Raw genomic sequence first — 22,526 nt, forward strand, 5'->3', positions numbered from 1 at the left:
GATGCAAATTACTCCCAGGAAGCCATTTCCATTAACTCCTCCCAGACAGAGCATGCTCAGGGACACCCAGGGGGTCTTCTGGTGGTCTTCAGGGATGAAGGCTGGATGTCTTCTTCTCTCTTTGCAGTTTTCTCCATAGTTTCTAAACCACAGGTACAGCCATATCCTACTGAAATCCAAAACAAATCTACTCTAAACCACTCAAATTCTTTCTATTCTCAAAACAAGCAAATTCTTCTTATATTAAAGTCATATTATTTGTCTCTTAAGCTAAATCTATATCAATTGACTCAGCATTATTGTATCTCATTGAATCAATGGGGACATGGCAGTGGTAGATGCTGTGACATCACCTTTGCCTGAGGGGTGGATGGGCCAGGAGTGTGCACATGGCTTGTGTGTGACATTGTGATTTCATTGGTGCTGGAGTAGCTGTGATGCCAAGAGAAGGCACATGGCTTGTGGGCGCCCTTCTGACGTCATCAAAAGCAGAGTTGGGCCAATATGGCCAGTACGACCCAAATATGGCTTTTAGGAAGAACCATCATCCCCAGAAGCCTGCACACAGCACCCACCCCCGTGGGACACAGGGACTCGTGAGTGAGGTCACCATCCCTTGACCTGAGGAGCAGAGAGCGGTGGCAGCAGGAGGGTGTGAGGTCACATGGCCGAGGGCAGCCCGTGGCCATGGGCTGGGTGCAGAGCAGCCCTGTGCATCAGAGGGGCATCCCAGGGCTCAGGAGCTGCAGCCCTGGCTGGAGCAGTGGGGCTGGGGCTGTCTCAGGGCACTGCAGGGATGTGCCTGGGCACAGTGCCAGCAGGAAACCACAGGCTGCTGCCCGGGGGGAGCAGGGCGAGCGCTGCGAGGCCACGTGGGCTGTGGTTTGTGCACCTGCAGGCTCCAGCTCCCGCTCTGCCCGGGGGGAATAACGGCCCCTGGGTGACACGCTGAGAGCCAGGGACACGGCTGAGCCCCTGGGCTGCGTGTCTGCTGCCAGGGCAGGGACATGGCCCAGCCCGGGCTCCTGCCAGGGACTCACCGTGGGGCTCTGCGGGGAGGAAGGGGCCAGCCAGCACTCCTGGGCTGCAGCTCTGCCCCTGGCCAAGGGCTTTTCCCAGCTGCTGCTCCCAGCACAGCGGGGCTGGAGCAGGAGCAGGGGCTGTTTCCTTTCCAGCCTGACACACACCCGCAGCAGTCCCAGCTCCGTGGCTCCCACGGCTGGCGGTGCCTGGACGTTCTTGGCCTTGGGTTCTTGGATAAGCCCAGCAGAGGAGATGTTCGTTGCTCCCAGTGCCCCCAGCAGGGACCGAGCGGGGACAGACCCATTTCTCCTCCACACCCAGCTTGTCCCATGACCATCCCCTGCCCCAGTGACCGTGACATGCGCAGCGGGACCTCTGTGTCCCTCATATATGGTCATGAACGGAGCTGGAGGAGTTCATTGGAGGGCTGGGCTGTGTCGGAGGGGAGATACCTCCCGATAACGACTAAAAAGGGGCTGCTGCTTTGATTGGCTCCTCATGCAGCTGGGTCTGCATCTAAGAGATATATTACCCTTTCATCACTGTCGTCTCTGTGGGTCCCCAGGAGCCGTGACAGGGAGTGTGCTGCTGCAGGGCTGTTCCAGTAGGACAGAAGGCTGAGGCTGGGGATGGAGAGTCTCCTGTCCCTTCGGGTGCTGTGGCTGCTGCTCTGGGTTCATCTGTGCAGGGGTAAGTGCAGCATCCTTGTCCACAGACAGGGTCAGCGGGCAGTAGTGGGAACATCGAGGTATCTCTGAGAATGGGGTGTCTTTGGAGGTGCCACTGAGATGAGAGGCAGACAGTGCTCAAGTCAACTGAACTTGTGCCTTTCCCAGTGGGTCTGGGGGCACAGGGCTGTTGCAGGGGGGGTCTGGGCTTGTGGGGAGATTGTGCCCTGTGAAGATCCGGGCACAGTGTATGGGTGGGAAGGGGAAGGTGGTGGTTGAGTTTGGAGGAGGTGCTGCTGGCTGTGGGGTTGTGAATAACCCAGTGGGGTTAGAGCTGAGCACCTCCAGCATGGTGAAAACCTTGGGGACAAATGTGAGCCTGACACTGCCCTGAGGACAGCATGGAAGGGTACATCATGCACACTGGTTCCTGGGAAGGAGGAACCTCCAGACCTGTGGTCTAGTGTTCAGTGCTCTCCTGAAGGTTCCCATGTTTGTGTTTCAGGGGCTGCAGAGGTGAGGCTGGAAAATGGTGGTGGACGCTGTGCTGGAAGAGTGGAGGTGAAACAACAGGGACAGTGGGGGACAGTGTGTGATATCGGCTGGGACATTAAAGATGCTGCAGTGGTTTGCAAGCAGCTGGGCTGTGGGGATGCTGTTGAAGCTCATGACTTTGCACACTTTGGGCCAGGATCTGGCCCCATTTGGATGTACGGTGTTGAGTGTGATGGCACCGAGTCTGCCCTGTCTGAGTGCACAAACGATGGCTCAGGTGAAGAGAACTGTTATCACAGCTGGGATGCTGGAGTGACATGTTCAGGTAAGGGGCCAGCTGGTCACCACCTTTGTGGCCACGATGGGGAAGGGAGCTGAGTGTACCCTCAGGGCAGCAAGGGGCTACTGGAAAAGGGCCTGGTGTGGCTGGTCACTGCTGAGTTGAGACTGTCATTGATGGTTTCCCTGGTCTCTGAGGAAAGCCCAGTGGGAACCTGTCATTGCCTGACCCCTAATGTGGCTCAGCCCATGCTCCATGGCTGCCTGGTGTAGGGAGATAGATGTGTTCAGGAAAACCTGTCTGGAAGCCATGAGGACCTCATAGCAGCTCCCATGATATGCGCAGCTCCAGGGAAGGAACAAAGGTGGCCAGGGCTTTTCGAGTTATGTTCCCTGGTAGATAGGAGTGTCCCAAAGCAGAGGAGCTACTCAGAGGGGAGGAACAAAGGGATTAGGACGAAGAGCAGGGTGGCCCTTGGCTACCTCCTGCCTCTTACAGGGTCACTCCATGAGAGGTAGGCAGAGAAGGCTGCAGCATCCAATAGCACCTGGGCCCATCACCTCGGGCCAGAGAACTCTGGGTGCTTCAGGGCCTGGGGCTGATGCCCAGCAGCCCAAGGTCTCTAGAAGAGCAGCAGTTTATCTGAGCAGTGCCTGTGGCTGTGGCTGTGGGAGAACAACCAGACCCCAGTGCTGTGCTGATTTCTTGAGAGCAGGGAGGGGCTCTGGTGTGTTTGTACCATCAGCACCCACTGGGAGCTGCTGGGATGGTTGTGAGGCTCTTGGCCTGTAGCCACCTGAGAGATGGGGTGAGACATGCTCAGGACATTGCCAGAGGGCTCTGGGAACAAACAGGGGTCTTTGCTTGCTCCAGGGTTTGTGCGGCTGGTTGGAGGGGGCAGCCGCTGCTCAGGACGAGTGGAGATCCGTGATGAGAACCAGTGGAAAACTGTCTGTGACTCAGACTTTGGTCCCAAAGCCGCTGACGTGGTCTGTGAAGAGCTGCAGTGTGGGGTAGCCCTGTCCATCCCTGGGGCAGCTCATTTTGGAGAAGGTGTTGGTTCCATCTGGGACAGAGAGCTGCAGTGCTTGGGGAATGAATCCTTTCTGGCCTTCTGCCCCACAGGGTCCCACAAGGACCCACCCTGCACCCACGCCAACGATGCCAGTGTCATCTGCACAAGTAAGGACTCAGGGTGGGGTGTTGAATGCTGAGGATGAGCTGGGGGGAGGGAGCAGGATGGGGACAGGACACACAACTGGGTTTGAAGGCAGGAGGGGTGAAGAGCACCAATGCCCCTTTTCTCCTCTTCCTCTCTCCCCAGGGTTCAGGCTGGTGAATGGCAGCACGGCTTGTGATGGGCGGGTGGAGGTCCAGGTGCTGGGGACCTGGGGCACCCTCTGTGACTCCCACTGGGACCTCTTGGACGCCCACGTTCTCTGTCGCCACCTCGGCTGTGGGTTCGCCGAGTCCCTTCCTGGAGGAGGGCGTTTTGGGAGAGGCACCGGCCCCACCTGGAGAGAGTCATTCCACTGTGATGGGACAGAAGCCCAGCTGGGACAGTGCCCAGTGACTGCCCTGGGAGCCTCCCCATGCTCCCATGACAGGGACGCTGCTGTCATTTGCTCAGGTGAGTGCTGGGAAAACAGCGTCTGACCCCCATTGTCCCCTGGGGTGTGACATGGCCACCCAAAGCAAGGGACCCCATGGTGGGCACAGGGTGAGCTTCTCCCTGGAGAAACCCTCCCTTCACCTGGAGTGATCTGGAGAGCTTGATCTGCTCCCACTGAACGCTCTGAGGTGGGAGAGCTGACACTGAACAGGGTCAGACATCTCTGCCCTCCTGGGGCAGGGGTCAGTCTCTTGAGCCACCAGCAGCCTTGGGGTCAAACCAGCTCCCAGTCCCTGAACCCAGGGGTGCAGAGGGGCAGAGATGTGTGGGGTGTCCCATGTATCAGCAGTGCCAGGGCTCAGGATGAGCAAGGCTTCTCCTGGTGCTGCCCATCCCCAGGCCATCCCACCATCTGCTGCTCCCTCCTGCAGAAGCTGCCCATCTGCCTCAGCAGGGACATGTTGTTGTGTTTGTGCCCCACCAAGAGCAAAGAGAGTGTCTTGCCCAGCAGGGCTCAGTCCCTGGGAAACCAACCATGAGAAAAGCTGCTCCTGAAGCTCAATGTAGAGTGTTTGGGCAGGCAATAGGTCTCAAGGGCTCCATCAGGCTTCTAGAGCCTGGAGAGGCACGGCAGGTCTCTGGGCTCTCTGGTGCTGCTGAGGCTGGGCCATGGCTGCTCTCCCCAGGCTCAGACAGCTCCGGGGCCCTGCGGCTGGTGGGTGGAGGCAGCCGGTGTGACGGGCGAGTGGAGATCTTGCAGCGCGGGACCTGGGGCCGAGTCCTGGATGACCAGTGGGACGTGCAGGAGGCCAGCGTGGTGTGCCGGCAGCTGCGGTGTGGAGAGGCAGAGAGAGCCTACAACCCCCCAAAGCCCGAGAGAGGGACGGGTCCTGTGGGGCTGCGAGGGGTGCGGTGCGCAGGGCATGAGCCCCACCTGACCCTCTGCAACACCTCCCTGCCCGAGAGCGCACTGGCAGCTGGGATTGCCCAGGACGTGGGGGTCGTTTGCCGGGGTGAGTGGCACTGCAGGGACCCCCGGGCTCTGGGCTGGGTGGGCACCATCCCCTGACAGCAGCCGGGCTTCTTCCTGCTGCAGGGAGCCGTCGGGTGTGGCTGGTGAACGGGCCCGGGCGCTGTGCAGGCAGAGTGGAGATCTACTACCGGGGCAGCTGGGGGAGCGTCTGCGATGACGGCTGGGACCTGCCCGACGCCGCCGTCGTCTGCCAGCAGCTGGGCTGCGGAGGGGCGGTGGAGGCCGTTGGCTCTGCTGGCTTCGGGGAAGGCGCCGGGCAGGTCTGGCTGGGCAGCGTGAGCTGCTCGGGGGCCGAAGCTGCTCTCTGGGACTGCCCGGCACGGCCCTGGGGGCAGCCCGACTGCGGGCACAAAGAGGACGCCGGAGTCGTCTGCTCAGGTCTGTGCTGGGAGCTGTGCTGGGAGCCCAGGGACAGGGGAGGTGGGGAAAAGGGGAGAGCCGGTAATGGCTGAGTCTGTCCCTGGCTGCCTCTGAGCCCCTGCCCAAGCCCATCGTGGGGACACCCACGCACAGGTCCTCTCTGTCCCACATGGCGTCTCTGGGGAGACAATGGAGGGAAGGGTTGTCTGTCTGTCAGGGGCTGCCAGGGCAACTGTCTGGCCATGCATTTTCCTTGTCTGGGGGCTTCAGGGGCACCCCTGATCCTACAGCCCTGCACCATCCTGTTCCCTTTGGTCTCTCTCCTCGCAGAGTTTGTGGCCCTGAGGCTGGAGAAGAACGACAGCTGCTCCGGGCGCCTGCAGGTTTTCTATAACGGGACCTGGGGCAGCGTTTGCTCCAACTCAATGACTCCCCAGACGGTGTCTCTGGCCTGCAAGGAGCTGGGCTGTGGGAATGCAGTATCCTTGGATCCATTCCTGACTTATGGAACGCTGCCTGGCCGTGCCTGGGTGGATCATGTGGAGTGTGGGAAGAGTCACAGCTCCTTCTGGCAGTGTCCCTCCACTCCCTGGCACCCACAGTCCTGCACTGACCTGCGTGATGAGACCCACATCACCTGCAAGGGTAACTCTGAGCCACCTGGGCACCAGCATCCCCAGATTCTGCTCAGTTTTGGGCACTGTCAGACACAGACAGAGCCCACAGGGGCTTTTCTTTCCATGCCAGACCCTTCTGCTGCTGGTGGTGGCACAAAGGAGCCTTCAGCTCTCGGACCCCACACATTCAGCAGCAGTGGGCAGCCAGGCTGCCAGCAGTGCCTGGGGGAGGCAGAGGTGTCTGCAGGAGAGGTCTCAACAGAGACCCATCAGGGCTCCAAACAGTGTCCCCCATCCTGCCCTCTGTGAACCAGGCTCCCTTGGGGGCTGAGCAGTCAGGGTCCCCCACATTGCCGGGTGTGTCCCCTGAGTGACCGGGGTTCAGCTGCTCCCTTGAGCAAGGTGACTCAGGGATGCACAGGCAGAACTCAGCCCCGCTCTCTGCCACATGACCCCCCTGCTGCAGCCCCTCACCACGGCATTTCCTTCTACAGACAGAGAGACAAGAACGGCCCCAACCCTGGATCCCCCGTGCCCAAACTCCAGGAGCTGCACAGGTAGCTGCTCCTCTGCAGGCCTCTCTCCCCTGGCAGGGCTCTGCCTGCTGCCCTGGAGCCCTGAGAGGTCTCTGCCTTCTCCAGACAGGGAGAAGATCCGTGTGGTGGGAGGCGAGAGCGGGTGCTCGGGCAGAGTGGAGGTCTGGCACCGCGGCTCCTGGGGGACGGTGTGCGACGACTCCTGGGACATGCTGGACGCGGCGGTGGCGTGCCGGCAGCTGGGCTGTGGCCCCGCAGTGTCTGCCCTGGGCGAGGCGGCGTTTGGGAAGGGGACGGGCCCCATCTGGCTGGAGCAGGTGGAGTGCCGGGGCACAGAGCCGTCTCTGCAGCACTGCTGGGCCCGGCCCGGGGACAGCGGCGCCTGCCGGCATAAGGAGGACGCTGCCGTCAACTGCTCGGGTGAGCATCTCCCGGGGGCTGCACTGTCCTGCCCGTGGCCCCGAGCAGGGCCCTGGGCTCCTGCCTGGCCACCCCTGAAGGAGCAGCCCCACAGGAGGGCCAGTGTGTTGGGATGTGCCAGGGAGGTCAGAGAGGAGGCTCCCCGGGACCTGCACACCCAGCCCCTCAGCACGTGTCCTCCTCCTCCTCTGCAGCTGTTTTTCAGGGTTCTATACTGGTTTGAGGGGTGCTATACTGGTTTTGGGGTGTTCGTACTGGTCTGGGTGGTACATTCTGGTTTTCAGGGGGGTCTATACTGGTTTGAGGGTATTCTGTACTGGTTTTATTGGGGGTTCATATTGGTTTGAGGGGATTCGCTACTGGTTTGGGGTTCTATACTGGTTTGGGAGATTCTATACTGGTTTTGGCGGTCCATACTGGTTTAGGGGAATTTATACTGGTTTGTGAGGTTTTATACTGGTCTTAGTAGTTCTATACTGGTTTCTGGGGTTTCATACATGTTTTGGTGTTTTTACTGGTTTTAGGGCATCTATACTGTGTTTGGGTAGTTCTGTACTGGTTTGGAGGGTTCATACTAGTTTCGGGGGGTATATAACGGTTTTTTGGGGGGTTCGTACTGGTTTGAGGGTGGGTGCATACTGGTTGGGAGAGGCCCATGGCAGTCCCACCAGTATTTCCAGTAACCACCCCACCAGTATCCCCAGTAACCAGCCCCTCAGTATTCCCATTACCCAGCACAGCAGTATCCCAGTTAACCCACAGCTCTCCTTCTCCTCCTCTGCAGCTGCACCCAGGACCACAACACCAACCCCCCGAGCAGGTAACCTGCCCTGTGTGTCAGCGCCGGCTCTTCCCAGGGCCAGGCTGTGACCCACAGCCAGGGGGAAGGGGCTCCTTGCCAGGGTGGGACTTACCGAGGTGGGATGTCAGTCCCCAGAAGGGTGGGACCTTTCCCATCACTCCCCCCTGGGGTCCCTTACCCCGGTGTCATGGGGTCAGGACTGCGGTGTCACAGCCCCCCACCTCTCCCAGCCCTGGGGCTGCTATTTCTGGCTTCCTGCCTGTGCAGATGCCACCCGGGACTGTCTGACCAGCAGCAGGAGAGAGTCCTTGCTTGTCATCATCTGCATCATCCTGGGAGCCCTTCTCTGCTTGCTCCTGGCCCTCCTGGCTGGGCAAGCGTGGAGCGCCAGGGCTGGGCGCAGAGGTGGGTTTGTTCTCCACGGTCCCAGGTGAAGATGTGTGTTGGCAAGGCCAGGGGTGCTGTGGGGTGTCAGTGAGTGGTACAGGCAGAGCTGGGGGACAGGAGTGTGTGCTGCCCTCATTCCCATGTGTCACCCCATTGACTGCCTGACCACGGGCAACCAGCAGGAAGGGGGAGAGAGAGTCCAGACATGGGGGGAGTCAGGGATGGGGCCGGGAGAGAAATGGCACAGCTGGGCTGGGGAGATGAGATAAAGGGGGATAGATGAGGATGTGCCACTGGGAGTGCTCTGGGGAGATGGGGAGGGGGCTCTGGGGGTGTGAGATGCTGGGACAATCATTGGACAGCACCTTCCATCCTTTCAGCATCAGGACCCCTGGTTGTTCTTCCATCCAACCCTTACCTCCCCCCAGCAGGGCAGGGGCTGTGTAATGGATCCATTGGGCAGAGAGTGGACAGCTCCAGGGGAGAGGAAAGGCAGGAGCTGCTCCAAGCTCAGCACCAGGAACAGGATCCAAGGTCCAGAGGGGCACAAGGGCTGTCTCTGAGGGAGGGTGTGAGGGTGTTGCTGCCCCTGACCATCTCCATGGGGACATTGCCCTTCCTGAGGAAGTGGCAGCAGTGACTGGAGAGCGCAGTGGGGCTGTGCTGTGGGGAAAGCCCTGGGCTGAGCCAGGGGAACAGGGCTGGGGGAGCAGATCAGGATCCATCCCTTCTCTGCCCATCCCTGAGCCACATCCCTGAGTCAGCCCTGCCTCTGTCTGCAGCCTCTGAGTGAGCCTGGGAGCCCTTCCCTGAGGCCCTGTACGAGGAGATCGGGTACAGCCCAGCATTGGAGAAGCAGGCAAGGTTCAGCATGTCAGGTGGGTCTGGGTCCCTCATGGGGGCCATATCTCTAAGGCTCTTTCCCATGGCTCCCACCTAAGACTGACCCCCTGCAGCCCCCTGGCCCAAGGTCCCTGCAGCACTGGGGCTGTGGGGTTCTGTGGGGAGAGCAGCCAGGTCTTGTTGTTGGAGAAGAGCTTCATCCTCACCAGCTCATCCTGTCCCAGCCAGTGGACAGCCCCTCACTGCATGTCTCTACATCCCATTGTCACCTGAGGGGTGAGGGAAGGGGCTGTCCCAAGGCAGCTCTGGGAGCCCCTGTGAGTTGGGGTTTTCCCAGGAGAGCAAGAGAACTCCTGAGCCCTTGTCCAATGCAGCCCGGGCTCGGTGGGTCCCCTGTCCCCAGCAGCACTGAGCACAAGCTGGGTCAGCAGAACTCACCCCATAAAACTTCCATCACTTCTCTCCAGGCTCCTACTCAGAGGGGTCCCTGAACATGATGCAGACCCACTATGAGGACATTGAGGAGGAGGATGGTCCAGGATCAGCACCAGGTAATGGGGGGCAGGAAGGGGTGGATCTCTCCTCCCTGCACACTGGTGATGGACACCAGTGTCACCGTGAGCAGCAGGGGAGGAAATGGGCAGGGGAATCCTCTGGTGCTGCCAAATCCAGTGTCTGAGGCCCATGTCCCTGCCCATCCTCCCTTCCTCTGCTCTGCAGGATGTGTCTTCTCTCTGTCAGCATCTCCCCTCCCCTTTCAGACATGCCTGTCCTGCCCAGAGGTGACCCAGCAGATGGCTATGACGATGCCAGGGAGGTTTCTGAGCTTGGGGAGGATCCAGTGTCTGGGCAAGGAGACTGGGAAATGCCCAGGGCACCAGAGGATGGAGCTGGTCCCAGGGATGCACGTGGAGGTGAGAGGGAAAGACAGTGCTGAGGGTTCCTGTGGTGCCAGATGAATTGCTGCCATATTGAGAGCCCACAATCTGGCAATAGACCTACCTGCCCTTGGTGTTTCCCTTGGGGGGGGACCCTTGGTGGGAGGGGGAGGTAAATATTTCTCCACTGGTGAGGAGAAGGGAGGAAGGTGATGTACAGGTCAGGACGGGCACCTCGTAGGACGATCACTCAGTGGGCTGCCTTGCTGCTTGCAGGGACACACCTGCACCCCCAGAGACGTGCTGAGGCCCCTGGAGCTGAGGGAGATGCCTGGTCCCCTCCCCAGGACAGCACAGGCTATGACGATGCTGAAGGGGTGTCTGTGGCACAGCCCCCTGAGGACACCAAGGCTGTGAAACCAGAGCTCAGTGCACAGCAGCCCCTGAGCCCTGGGCCAGCACAGCCCGTCCCACCCATGCAGCTGGGTGCAGCCAGGAGGGAGGAGAGGTCTGTGCAGCTGGGAGAGCCCTGAGCACCAGGGAACCATCTCCCTTCTCCCAGGGGCAGCAGAAACAGCCCGGGGTTTGCTCTCTGTTTATTCTCCTGTGGTTACTCTGTGCCTCCCCACTTGTTCCTATTAAAGCCTTTGGGGTAGGAAGGGGTATTTTTCTCCTTCTCAACTCTGTGGGAGGGAACTCCTCCTCCCCCTCCTTCCTCACTGACCCTGGTGTGTCTGGGATCTTTCCTCATGTTTCCCCCTCCTCCCTTACCCCTGTCCCAGTCTGGCATTTGTGCTCTTTCTAAACCCACCCTCACAGAGCAGCACCCCCTCTGCTGATGTGCTCAGCTGATGGCAGCAGTAGGGCTGCTGCAGGGCTGCCTGGACGTGGGGGAACCAGAATGGGGAACCCAATTTCCCTTCTCACTGGGGCTCCTGCTGCCTCTCTGCTGCCAAAGCCACTGATGTGGAGTCCCACACAGAGTGACATCTCTGCCACTGTCAAGAAACCCAAAGGATCCTCTGGAGGGGGAGGGACACAGAGAATGCTCTGACACTGAATAAAGGGTTGGGGTGACCAGTTGAGGATTGGGGTGATTGTTGAGTGTTGGGGTGAAAGGGGTTGATGTTGGAGGGAAACGGTCAAAGCCGGAGGGCAATGGCCAAGGGTTGGGTCAACTGGGTCAACTCTTGATCCAACCATCAAAGATCCCAGGGCATAAGGATTCCCTGGGAAGGGGCTGGAGATGGTTGGGACGCCCGATACGCATCATCAGTCAATGACGATGACACGGCAACCGACTACTGTGCCAGAGATGGTGGTGGTGGTGCTGATGGTGGTCACCACCCCATTGCCATGTCCCCACCTCCTGGCATCTCCCTGGCATCCTGGCACAAAGATCCAGGTCTCGTTCAAGCACAAACTCCAAAACCATTGGAATTTCACCCAAAGTCTTCCCAGAATCCTGGCCACGACTCATCCAGCTTCACCTCTGGTCACTGCAGGATGTTCTCCATGCCCAAGGAAACAGGAATTCCCACAAATCCTCATATCTCCACCAAAATCCTCACGTTTCCCCCCAAATCCTCTATTTTCCCCCTAAATTGCCTAATTCTCACATTTTCCCCAAAATTCTTTCAAGGGAAGAGACTGTTACCAAGACTGTTACCAAAGATGGGTGCCACGATGAGAGGGAAGATGCTGCCAATCAGTGTGACTGATAAAGCAACTTCAACTTCATTGCAAGCACACCCTTCCTTTGATACTGTTCCTACCACATGTTGTACTTGTCGTATTCTAATTGGCTCTTAGCTAAAGGTTACATTTACATACTCCACCCATCTTGCACCTTGGCAATCATGTCTCTTTCTCAGTCCCAGGAGCACTGAATCCTTATCACACCTCCTGCTCCCACATCTTGTGGCCTTGCTGCACGAGACACAAGAACACAAGAACAAGTTGAACACGAGCCAGCAGTGTGCCCAGGCAGCCAGGAGGGCCAAGCGTGTCCTGGGGTGCATCAAGCATGGCATTGCCAGCAGGTCCAGGGAGGGGATTGTCCCACTCTACACTGTGCTGGTGCAGCCTCACCTCAAGTGCTGGGTGCAGTTTTGGGCACCACAGGACAAGAGGGACATAAAAATATTGGGAAGTGTCCAGAGGAGACAATGAGGATGGTGAAGAGTCTGCAGGGGAAGTCTCTTGGGGAGAGGCTGAAGCCCCCTGGTTTGTTCAGCCTGGAGAAAAGGAGGCTGAGGGGAGACCTCATTGCAGTCTGTGGCATCCTGAGGAGGGGGAGAGAAGGGGCAGGTGCTGATCTCTCTTTGGTGGCCAGAGATAGAACCTTAGGGAACAGCATGAAGCTGTGGCAGGGGAGGTTTAGGCTAGATATGAGGGAGAGGTTCTTTACTGAGAGGGTGGTCAGGCCCTGGAACAGGCTGCCCAGGGGAGGGGTCACAGTCCTGAACCTGACCAAGTTCAAGAAGCATCTGGATGATGCGCTCAGTCCCTTGCTCTGACTTGGCTGGCCCTGTGTGGAGCCAGGAGTTGGACTTGATAATCCTTATGGGTCCCTTCCAACTCAGGAGATTCTATGATTCTATGACCATGACTGAAATCCCCACTTAGCAGTGGATCTGCACACCAGCACTTGTGGTTGGTCTCTAGATTTCCCTTCCCCTTGGACCATTCAGACACCTCTCAACCATCCAGCTGCTGCTCTGAGTTTCAGGGAGTTAAACCCTTGCCTTTCTGGCAGTTGTCTGACTCATTCTGTCTTTAGCCAGCTCTTGAGTTGTGGTGATTTCACAGTCTCCTTCCTCACTAGAACATCTCTCAAAGGGTTAAGCTTTGTGGCAGGTGAACCTCACTGGTGGCAGATTGCACTTGGCATAGAGTGAGGAGTGTTTATTTAATGGTGAATCTTGTCAGGTATCTCCTGTTGGTGGGAAAATAACTCCCTGTGTGCTGCCTGTGTGCAGCCAGTTCTCTAAGGAAAGCAGGGGAGCTGGTACAGAGGGGCTGTAATGCCCCACTGTGGAGTGCAGAGAGAGACCTGATGTAAGGACAAGGGATGCAAGTCCCAGTTGGCTGGTGGGAGTCATGGTGGGCTTGTGGAGATGTGCAGCAAGGGTGTCCCCACTGCCTCAAGGGACCCTTTTTCAGAGCAGTCCAGACCTCCTTAGGAGGCACCCTGGATCAATCTCAGTCAGAGGTTGTCACCTCTCCTCTACAGTGAAAATAATAACCTACACCCTTAAAAATAAATCAATTTTACTCTGAGCTCCCTTTGAAACAGCTCCAATGGTCTGTACATCTCTTGAAGACTTGAAGATAATTACATGAAGAGACATAGCTCGTTAGGGCTTGCCTTGTATTTTTAATGAGCCCTGGGGTGCATTTGGTGCTGAGTCCTTGAAGCTCAGGTACTGAGAGGAGATTACACAAAAAACTCCATGTCAAAAGCAGAAGCCAAAGTACCTGAAGTATTAATGAGTCCCGCTGAGAGCCATTGCTGGCTGAGCCTCCCCAGGGACTCGTTAGAACAGGTAATTGGAGGCCATGTTGGCTGGTAGGCAAAGGCAATGTACAAGCAGCTGAGATGCTGAACAAGCCCTGGGTTGGTTTGATGAAGCAGAAAGGCCAAGCCCTGACCCCCAGCACCAGGGAAGACAGGTCCTGCCCCTCAGGCATTGCTCAGGCTCTTCCTATGGCAGTGTGGGGTGTGTAATGCTGAGGGAAGAACAACAGGATGAGAGTTTCTCCTCATAGTTGGTCCAAAGCCCAGCTAGAAATTCATCTGGCCTCCATTTAAATAAAAGAAAGAGCAGGGAGACCCTCCATCCCCTCTCAGATTCAGGAGGAAACATTGTGGAAAGATGAGGCCAAGGCTGAGGTGCTTAATGAAATCTTTGCCACTGTCTTTAGTAACAGGAGCAGTTGTACAGAGAGAATCCAATTCCCTGAGCTGGGAGACAGGGACAGGGAGCAGAATGAGCCCACCTCAATCCAGGAGGAGATGGTCCTGCTGCACCACAGAGATGTGCAGTGATCTGTGGGGCTGAATAGGATGCAGTCAAGGGTGCTGAAAGAGCTGGCAAGGGGGGTTCACCAAGCCACTTTCCATCAGTCCTGGCTGACTGGATCAGTCAGTGTAACCCCTATATGACAAAGGACAGAAGGATGATCAGGGAAATTACAGGCCTGATAGTTTGACTTCAGTCCCAGAGAAGCTGATGGAGCAGATCATCCTGAGCAGCATTATCCAGTTCATGAAGAACCCCCAGGTGATCAGGCCCAGTCAGCTTGGGTTCATAAGGGCAGGTCCTGTTTGACCCACTGGATCTCCCTCTATGACAGGGTGACCTGCTTCTTGGACAAGGGAAGGGCTCTGGATGTTGTCTACCTTGACTTCAGCAAGGCCTTGGACACAGTTTTCCAGAACTTTCTCTTAGAGAAACTCGCTGCTTGTGGCTTGGAAACTGTGGTGTTTCAGCCCCAAACAATGGCACCACATGCTGCTCGCTCACTCCCGGAGGAGAAACAGACAGAGCTTCTGTGGGTTGGGATAAGGACAGTTTACTGACAAAAGCACCATAAAAGGGGAACAATAACAGCCCCAATTGCACTCACACCCAGTGATAGCACAGAGAGTACCTTACAAACCCAACAATAACAGAGTGCTGCACCATGCCAGGACCACGCCTCCCCAACCAGCCCCTCGGATGGGGAAGTGATGTCAGGTGGTGTGGAAAACAGCCCAGGAGAACTCAGGTCTCCTGTGCAGCCTGCTTGGGGAGGTGAGCCTGGCCTGTCCAGAACCAGGACATTATCCACCCCTGTTTCAACACCATCTACATCATGCCCAGATCTTACTTTTGCAGAGTACTGGGGAGGATCATAACATCATTTATTATTTAGACCATCTGCCATGGACCACCATCCGGGAAATTGTATAAAGAAATATGTAATATATGGCCTGTTTTCTCCTTTGGCAAAGTCTAAATCCAGCTGGATGGTTTTCACCTCTGCAAACTGGCTGGATTTGCCTTCTCCATAGGCAGCTTCTGCAACTAGACGTGTAGGACTCTACACAGAAGCCTTCCACCTCTGATGTTTACCAGCAATGCCACAGGAACCACTGGTGAACAGGGCATATTTGTTCTCATTTTCTGGCAGTTCACTGTACACTGAGGTCTCTTCAGCACGTGGCACCTGTTCCTGTGGTGATATTCCACAATCTTTGCCTTCTGGCCAGTCTGTGATCACTCCCAGGGTTCCTGGGTGAGTGGGGTTTCTTATTCCAGCCCACTGTGTGGTAAGTGCAACCCACTTGCTGCCACGTAGCATGAGGGGCATGGTGTGTAGAAGGGGCCTTCCCGTTGAACATCCAGCCCAGCACCGGCAGTCAGGGTGCCAGGAGGAGCTGGGCTTCAGTCCCAATCACTTCTTAGGTGGCTCAAACCCCTTCCTGTGCTGCCAGTATTTCCTTTTCTGTTAGAGTGTCTGGATCCTCTGTAGCCCCAACTCCAAAACCACAGAGATTGACCTTGAGCCTCCCCTGGTGCTTTCTGCCAGAGTCTCCAGGTAGGGTCATTCTCCCAGGCTGACCTGTAGAACACATTTTTTACATCTGGCCCAGTCTGGACGGGCCCAAGGGCTACTACACAGACTATCTCCTGTTTGATCTCTTCAAAGGCTTCTCGCTGCTCAGGAACCCATTGGAAATCGTTCTCTTACCAGGTTACACAGTAGAGAGGGCTGACAATGAGACTGTGGTTTGGGATATGCATTCTCCAGAACCCCACAGTGCCTAGGAAAGCTTCTGTCTCCTTTGTGTTGGTTGATAGAGACATAGCTGCTGTTGTATTGATAACATCCACTGGGATCTGATGACACCCATCCTGCTATTTTAATCCTTAAAAGTGGATTTCTGGAGCAGGTCTCTTGCCCTTACTTTGATGGCAAAACCAGCTTTAGCAGAATTCGGATCATTTTCTTCCCTTTCTCAAAAAATTCCTCTGCTGTGTTGTCCCATGCCATGACATCATCAATATACTGTAGGTGCTCTGGGGCTTCACCCTGCTCTAATGCAGACTGGATCAGTCCATGGCAGATGGTGGGGCTGTGTTTCCAGCCCTGAGGCAGTCAATCCCAGGTGTACTGGATTCCCTTCCAAGTGAAAGAAAAGTCTGGCCTGCACTCTGCCACAAACGAATCAAGAAAAAAGCATTTGCAATGTCCATTGTGGCCTAGCATCTGGCTGCATCTGACTCCAGTTCACACTGGAGTTCCAGCAGGTCTGGCACTGCAGCACTCAGAGGCAGCGTGACCTCATTCAGGGCACGATAGTCCAGCCTCAGCCTCCACTCACCATTGGGCTTCTGCACTGGCCAGATTGCACTGTTGAAGGGTGAGCGGGTTCTACCAATCACTCTCTGACTCTCCAGTTGATGATCAGTTTCTGAATGGGAATCAGGGAGTCTCTGTTGGGTGTGGTATTGTTGCCTGTGCACCATCATGGTAGCAATTGGTACTTGCTGTTCTTCAACCTTTAGAAGCCCCACAACAGAAGGGTCTTCTAATGATGCAGGCAGAAGAGAGAGTTGTTCAATGTCTTCTGTCTCTGAGGCAGCTATTCCAAAAGCCCACTGGTACCCTTTTGGGTCTTTGAAGTGGCCTCTCCAGAGGAAGTCTATGCCCAGTATGCACAGAGCTGCAGATCATCAGCATCACACTAAATCATCTCTCACATGGCTCATCCCCTCAGATAATGGATATCTCTCTCCATGGTCATCCACTGGTCTGGCCAATACACAGCATCTTCAATGAACTGGTACCCTGCCCTTACACTTGATAGAAGTCACCTCCAGAGGCTGAGGGCTTGAGGCTTCCTTCCAATTGCCTTGTTACTGCCTCCTCTCTGGACAGGGATCCCAGCTGCTTGGCCTCCCTGCCTTCTCCCTGCTGCCTGCCCCATTGTCCCAGCATCGCAGTAGCCAGGTGATGATGTGCTCCCCTGGAAGGCGACTGAAGTCTTTTCTCATGTCTCTCAGCTCAAGGACAAGGATCGGGTTATAACCTCTGGTATTGCCTCTTCAGGGCCTTGCAATGGTCCCAGTTCACCAGCATCTCTCCCGATGAGGACTGATTTCTCCATGTATTTCTTCTTCTGGATAGAGGTGACTGACAGGCGTACTGGTTGGTTGTCTGGATCAGCTCTGGGGTTGGCCTCTGAGGTTTGAGTACCCATGGTGCTTGTTGGGGAGACTGCAGGAGCTGCACTCTCTGAGGTCCAGGTAGGTCCAGTGCCTATTGTAAGGGTTCTTTCTGGCTCAGCTGTGGTGTTGGTGTCTGAGGCCTGGGCAGCCACAGTGCCTCTGGATCTGTTTTCCTTGTCTAGGTATTTTTTCATGCCCTCCCACACCCCATGCCACCCCTGACCCTTCAGCCCAGGGAAGACCTCTTGGCAATATTCTTGGCACAGTTGTTGGTTACACATAGGTCCAGACAGACATTCAGGACAGAGAGCAAGACACATATGCTGGTCTGAACATCCCAGGGATAGCCAACATTCTCAACAGATGCTGTAAAAAGCCTAAAGGGAAAAGGGGAGGAGAAAGCACCCCTCACCTCATCCTCTACCATTATCACAAACTTTCAGGCCCCACCTTGGGCTCCAAAAAGGGCTGTGGTGGTTCAGCTCCAACCAGTGACTGAGTAGCACATTCCTCTCACTCACTCCCACAAGAGAAACAGACAGAGCCTTAGTGGGCTGGCCTAAGGACAGTTTACTGACCAAATCACCATGAAAGGAGAACAGCCCAGAGTGAATTTCACTTCTCCCCAGTTATGACCCAGTCACTGCACAACATGATGACCAACCCGATGACTCGGCTGCACTTGCACTTCCCTGGAGGCACCAGGAGTGCCCCTCCCAAACAAGCCCCTTTTCTGGGGGAGTGATGTCAAGTGGTGTGGAAAACAGCCTGGGCTAACTCAGCTCTCCTGTGCTGCCTGCCTGGGGAGGTTAACTCTGCCCTGGCAAGATCCAGGACAGATGGGATGGGATTGGGATGGGGATGGGAACTACTGTTGGAGATGTGGTGCCTCTGGGCATGGATGGTCGTAACTGTGTCTTGTCAGTTGGCCAAAGGAATTCCACACCAGGCTCAAAACTGCTGCTCCCAGGCACTGCCCTCTTTCACCATTGCTCCATTGGACCTTGAACACACTCATGTCTCTTGGACCACCTCTGGCCCTTCGGGTGACAATAGGGGTTGGTGTCTGAGCAACTCTCTCCTGGCCTCCACCCTCAGTAATTCCCATGGGCACTGGGACCAGCAGCTCTCAGGCAGCCATGCTCCTTAACCTTTGCAGGGGGACAGAGACCCCTGCCTGTCCCTGCCTGGGGGTCCTGTCTCATGGGGAGACAAGGAAAGGTGATTGTCCTGCCCAGCTCTGGTTTGATCAGGAGAAAGGACTCTGCTGGACACAAGGATTTCTTCCCAGCCAAGGGAGGGAAAGTCAGTGAGAACTTCAGTTTCTTTCCAAGAAGGTTCCCTAGAGATAACAAAATGACAGCAATAAGTGCTAAAGAACCTGGGACTCTACTGCTGGTTGTTCAACATATTCGAGAGTGGATGATGGCAGAGCCCAAAAATGAAATTTTAAGACTGTTCCTGTGGCTAGGAATGCCCTGAGCCCCAAGGTTAATGGGGCTGGTAGTGGGATACCTGGGGAGGTTTCAGGCCAGAAACCTTTTTCCGCCCTCACACCTTTTGCCATGGAGCTGGTGCTGGACATTGAGCAGTGAGTTGAAGGTGGACACTGTTGAAGCTGGAAAATTATGTTGGGCAGAGTTACATCTCCTCCCATGGCTACAAAAGCCCTGACCCCTGTGTTCCTGGGGCTGCTAGTGCGATACCTGGGGATATGTTTGGCCATGAACATCTTTCATCCCTCACACCTTTAGTTTGGGATGTATTGCTGGGCATTTAGCAGGTTCAAAGGTGGACGCTGGTATGGCCAGAAATGATGTCAGGTAGTTTTAAGACTGTTCCCTTATTAAGGAAATCCTTGAGCCCCAGGGTTACTGGGGCTGCTAATGGGATACCCAGGCATGTTGAAGGTCAGAAACATCTTTCACACCTCAAACCTTTTCTTTGGGAATTATAGCTGGACTTGTAACTTTTTCAAAGGTGGACGCTGTTAGAGCTGGAAAAAGACATCAGGCAAATTTCATACCACTACATTGTCTATGAAAACCCTGTGCCCCACGGTTACTGTGGCTGCTAGTGGGCTACATGGGGAGTTTTCAGGCCAAGAAGACTTTTATACCATCACACGTTACGTTTGAGGTTACTGCTTTACATTTAGCGTGTCAATGTTGGATTCTGGGAGAGCCCGTAAATGTCCACAGGCACTGTTAGGACTCTTCCCTAGGAAAGGAAAGACCTGAGCCCTAAGGTTACATGCTGGTGGGCTTCCTAGATAGGTTTCAGGCCAGGAATAGCTTTCAGCACTCAAATCTTTTGCTTTGGAGCCCTACCTGCACATTTAGCACTTCCTAAGGTGGACACTGGTTGAACCTGAAAATGAGAACAGGAGCTTTTAGGATCATTCCGTTGTGTAGGAATCACAAAATCATAGAGTCACAGAAGGTTAGGAGTTCGAATGGACCTCAAAAGGTCATCTAGTCCAACCTCTGTGCCAGAGCAGGATCACCTACACTAAACCACACAGGAACACATCCAGGTGGGTTTGAAAGTCTCCAGAGAAGGGGACTCCCCAACCTCTCTGGGCAGCCTGTCCCAGTGCTCCATCACCCTCACAGTGAGATAGTTTCTCTTTATAGTCACAGAGAATTTCCTCTGCTTCAGCTTGCACCCATTGCCCCTTGTCCTACGCTGGCCATCACTGAGAAGAGCCTGGCTCCATCCTCCCAACTCTCACCCTTTGCGTATTTCTTAACATGAATAAGGTCACCCTTGAGTCTCCACTTCTTCAAGCTAAAGAGGCCCAGCTCCCTCAGCCTTTCCTCATAAGGAAGGTGTTCCATTCCCTTAACCATCTTGCTGGCCCTGCCCTGGAACCTTTCAGGGAGTTCTCTGTCCTTCTTGAACTGAGAAGCCCAGAACTAGACACAACATGCAGTCTGACCAGGGCAAGAGGGAGAAAGGCCTCTCTTGACCTACTGAACACACCTCTTCTAATACACCCCAGGATGCCATTGACCTATTTAGCTATGAGGACACATTGCTGGCTGATGCTCATCCTGCAGCATATGAAGGGGGTCAGCTTTCAGAGGAGATTCTCTCCAAACCAACTTTTGTTCAGATACATAGAAATGTAACTTATCAACGCATTGAACTTCTGAGAGAATTTTTAAACAAACATTGGAAAGATGGGATATTTTCCAACTCCCTGAAGCTCAAAGCAGACACTGGAGAGCTGAGCAGTATCTGAATTACCAAAGAGCAAGTAGAGGTGGAAACGTGCTGAGAAAAGTGAAGTGCACACATCTATCTGTGCTACGAAGAAGACAAAACAACAACTAAAAAAACAAATAATACAGACTGGTCCTAATGTGAGTTCCATGGCCAGTGATATGCCGAAGATGAGCAGTTCATTGCTCCTTAGAAACATCCAGTCCTCAGTTTCCACATGGAATCCTTGAGCTCCTGGTTCCTCATGCTGTAGATGAGGGGGTTCACTGCTGGTGGAAACACTGAGTAAAGAAAAGACACTACCAGGTCCAGGAATAGGGAGGAGATGGAGGGGGGCTTCAGGTAGGCAAACACACCAGTGCTGAGGAACAACGAGACCACGGCCAGATGAGGGAGGCAGGTGGAAAAGGCTTTGTGCCGTCCCTGCTGCGAGGGGATCCTCAGCACAGCCCTGAAGATCTGCACATAGGACACCACGATGAACACAAAACAGCCAAAATATAAACAGGCACTGACCACAATGACTCCAGTTTCCGTTGTGTACGTCTCTGAGCATGCCAGCTTGAGGATCTGGGGGATTTCACAGAAGAACTGGTCAAGGGCATTGCCATGGCAGAGGGGCAGGGAAAATGTATTGGCTGTGTGCAGCACAGCATGGAGAAACCCACTGCCCCAGGCAGCTGCTGCCATGTGGACACAAGCTCTGCTGCCCAGGAGGGTCCCGTAGTGCAGGGGGTGGCAGATGGCAACGTAGCGGTCATAGGCCATGACTGTGAGAAGAAAGTACTCTGTGGAGATAAAAAATACAAAGAAAAATATTTGAGCCACACATCCTGTGTAGGAGATGGCCCTGGTGTCCCACAAGGAATTGGCCATGGATTTGGGAACAGTGGTGGAGATGCAGCCAATGTCAGTAACAGAGAGGTTGAGGAGGAAGAAGTACATGGGGGTGTGGAGGTGGTGGTCACAGGCTATGGTGATGATGATGAGGCCATTGCCCAGGAGAGCAGCCAGGTAGATGCCCAGGAAGAGCCAGAAGTGCAGGAGCTGCAGCTCCCTTGTGTCTGCAAAGGGCAGGAGGAGGAACTGGCTGATGGAGCTGCTGCTGTTGGACATCTGCTGCCATCAAGTGTGGAGACCTGTCCAAGGAGGAAAAGACACAGTGAGAAGTGATGGAACTCTTCTTTTAGGAAAACGTCTTCTAATTCTTAGGGAATGCCCTCAGATTGACTCCCTGTATTCAGGAAGATTTTGGCAGGTCCCTTTTGGGAGGTCTGCTTTGTGCTGGCTCCAGCGTGCCACTGCTGGGAGGAGGGTCAGCTGTGGCTCTCAAGAACTCAGTCCTGCCTGGCAGCAGTCAGTAAATAGAAGGATGGTGTGATCTCAGACTAAATGCCCTGTGGATAAGAATGAGCTTTTCAGCACTGTCACTCCAGTTTCACCTGAGGGCAGAGCAGAGCTTTGGTAATAGTGGGACAAAGGCAGCAAGGACAGGAAGGGAAACCGTGAGAAACAGTCCAGCCAGGGCTGCAAGGACAGGGACAGACAGACAGGTACTCGCAGGTTTCTCAGACTGAAAACGTGGAAGTCTTGTCTCAGAGTCTGTGCTGGGTGGCAGAAACCAGGGGGTTGCTGTGGGAAAGTGTCAGCACGGTGGGTGATGTCAGGGAAGTACCAAATCCCCACTGCCTGGGCATTGCTGGGAGCAGCTCAATCTTCCTCCTTGCCAATGTCTCTGCTAACTGCAGCTGTCCCTGCAGCTGCTTCTCTTTGCCCATGTCACCTCCTACTCTGTGCTCACAGACCTCATCCAACCTGCCCTGTGCTCAGCTCTGCTCTGCAGACCCCTCCTGGCATCAGGGCTCTGCCCTGGGAACCTCTGTGTGTGCAGGGCTCAGGAGAAGCTCCAAAGTCTTAATAAGATTCGAGTTTTCATTGCATATTCTTTGGGGAGAAATAAGTTCTCATCTACCACAGCACAGCCCACAGGAGAGGAACAGTCAAAGCAGACTCTGCCTTGCAGGAAAATGCTTCCTTGATTTTTTTTTTCAAAGTCCCTTTGGAATGTCTCAAGAATCAGCTGGAGCTGGAAGTGAAGCTGACCCAGGCAGCATTTTCTTACAG

General features: G+C 55.2%; 2 protein-coding genes across 2 annotated transcripts; one reads left to right on the forward strand and one right to left on the reverse strand.

Annotated features, from left to right (window-relative positions):
- Positions 1 to 2,454: 2,454 nt before the first annotated feature.
- On the forward strand, positions 2,455 to 11,675 carry LOC311200888 (scavenger receptor cysteine-rich type 1 protein M130-like; the record flags this gene model as incomplete). Its single annotated transcript, XM_084275191.1, has 12 exons — positions 2,455 to 2,463; positions 2,965 to 2,980; positions 3,340 to 3,648; positions 3,791 to 4,100; positions 4,775 to 5,091; positions 5,175 to 5,489; positions 5,802 to 6,116; positions 6,555 to 6,645; positions 6,734 to 7,044; positions 9,544 to 9,627; positions 9,838 to 9,925; positions 11,597 to 11,675. The coding sequence occupies 12 exons, from the start codon at positions 2,455 to 2,457 to the stop codon at positions 11,673 to 11,675; spliced, it is 2,244 nt and encodes a 747-aa protein (XP_084131317.1).
- Positions 11,676 to 20,591: 8,916 nt separating this feature from the next.
- On the reverse strand, positions 20,592 to 21,518 carry LOC311200889 (olfactory receptor 14I1-like; the record flags this gene model as incomplete). The annotated part of the gene is made up of 1 exon (XM_084275192.1): positions 20,592 to 21,518. The coding sequence occupies one exon, from the start codon at positions 21,516 to 21,518 to the stop codon at positions 20,592 to 20,594; it is 927 nt and encodes a 308-aa protein (XP_084131318.1).
- Positions 21,519 to 22,526: the final 1,008 nt, after the last annotated feature.

Source organism: Gallinula chloropus, assembly GCF_964237585.1.
Source record: "Gallinula chloropus genome assembly, chromosome: 25".
In the NCBI taxonomy this organism is placed as follows: Eukaryota; Metazoa; Chordata; class Aves; order Gruiformes; family Rallidae; genus Gallinula; species Gallinula chloropus.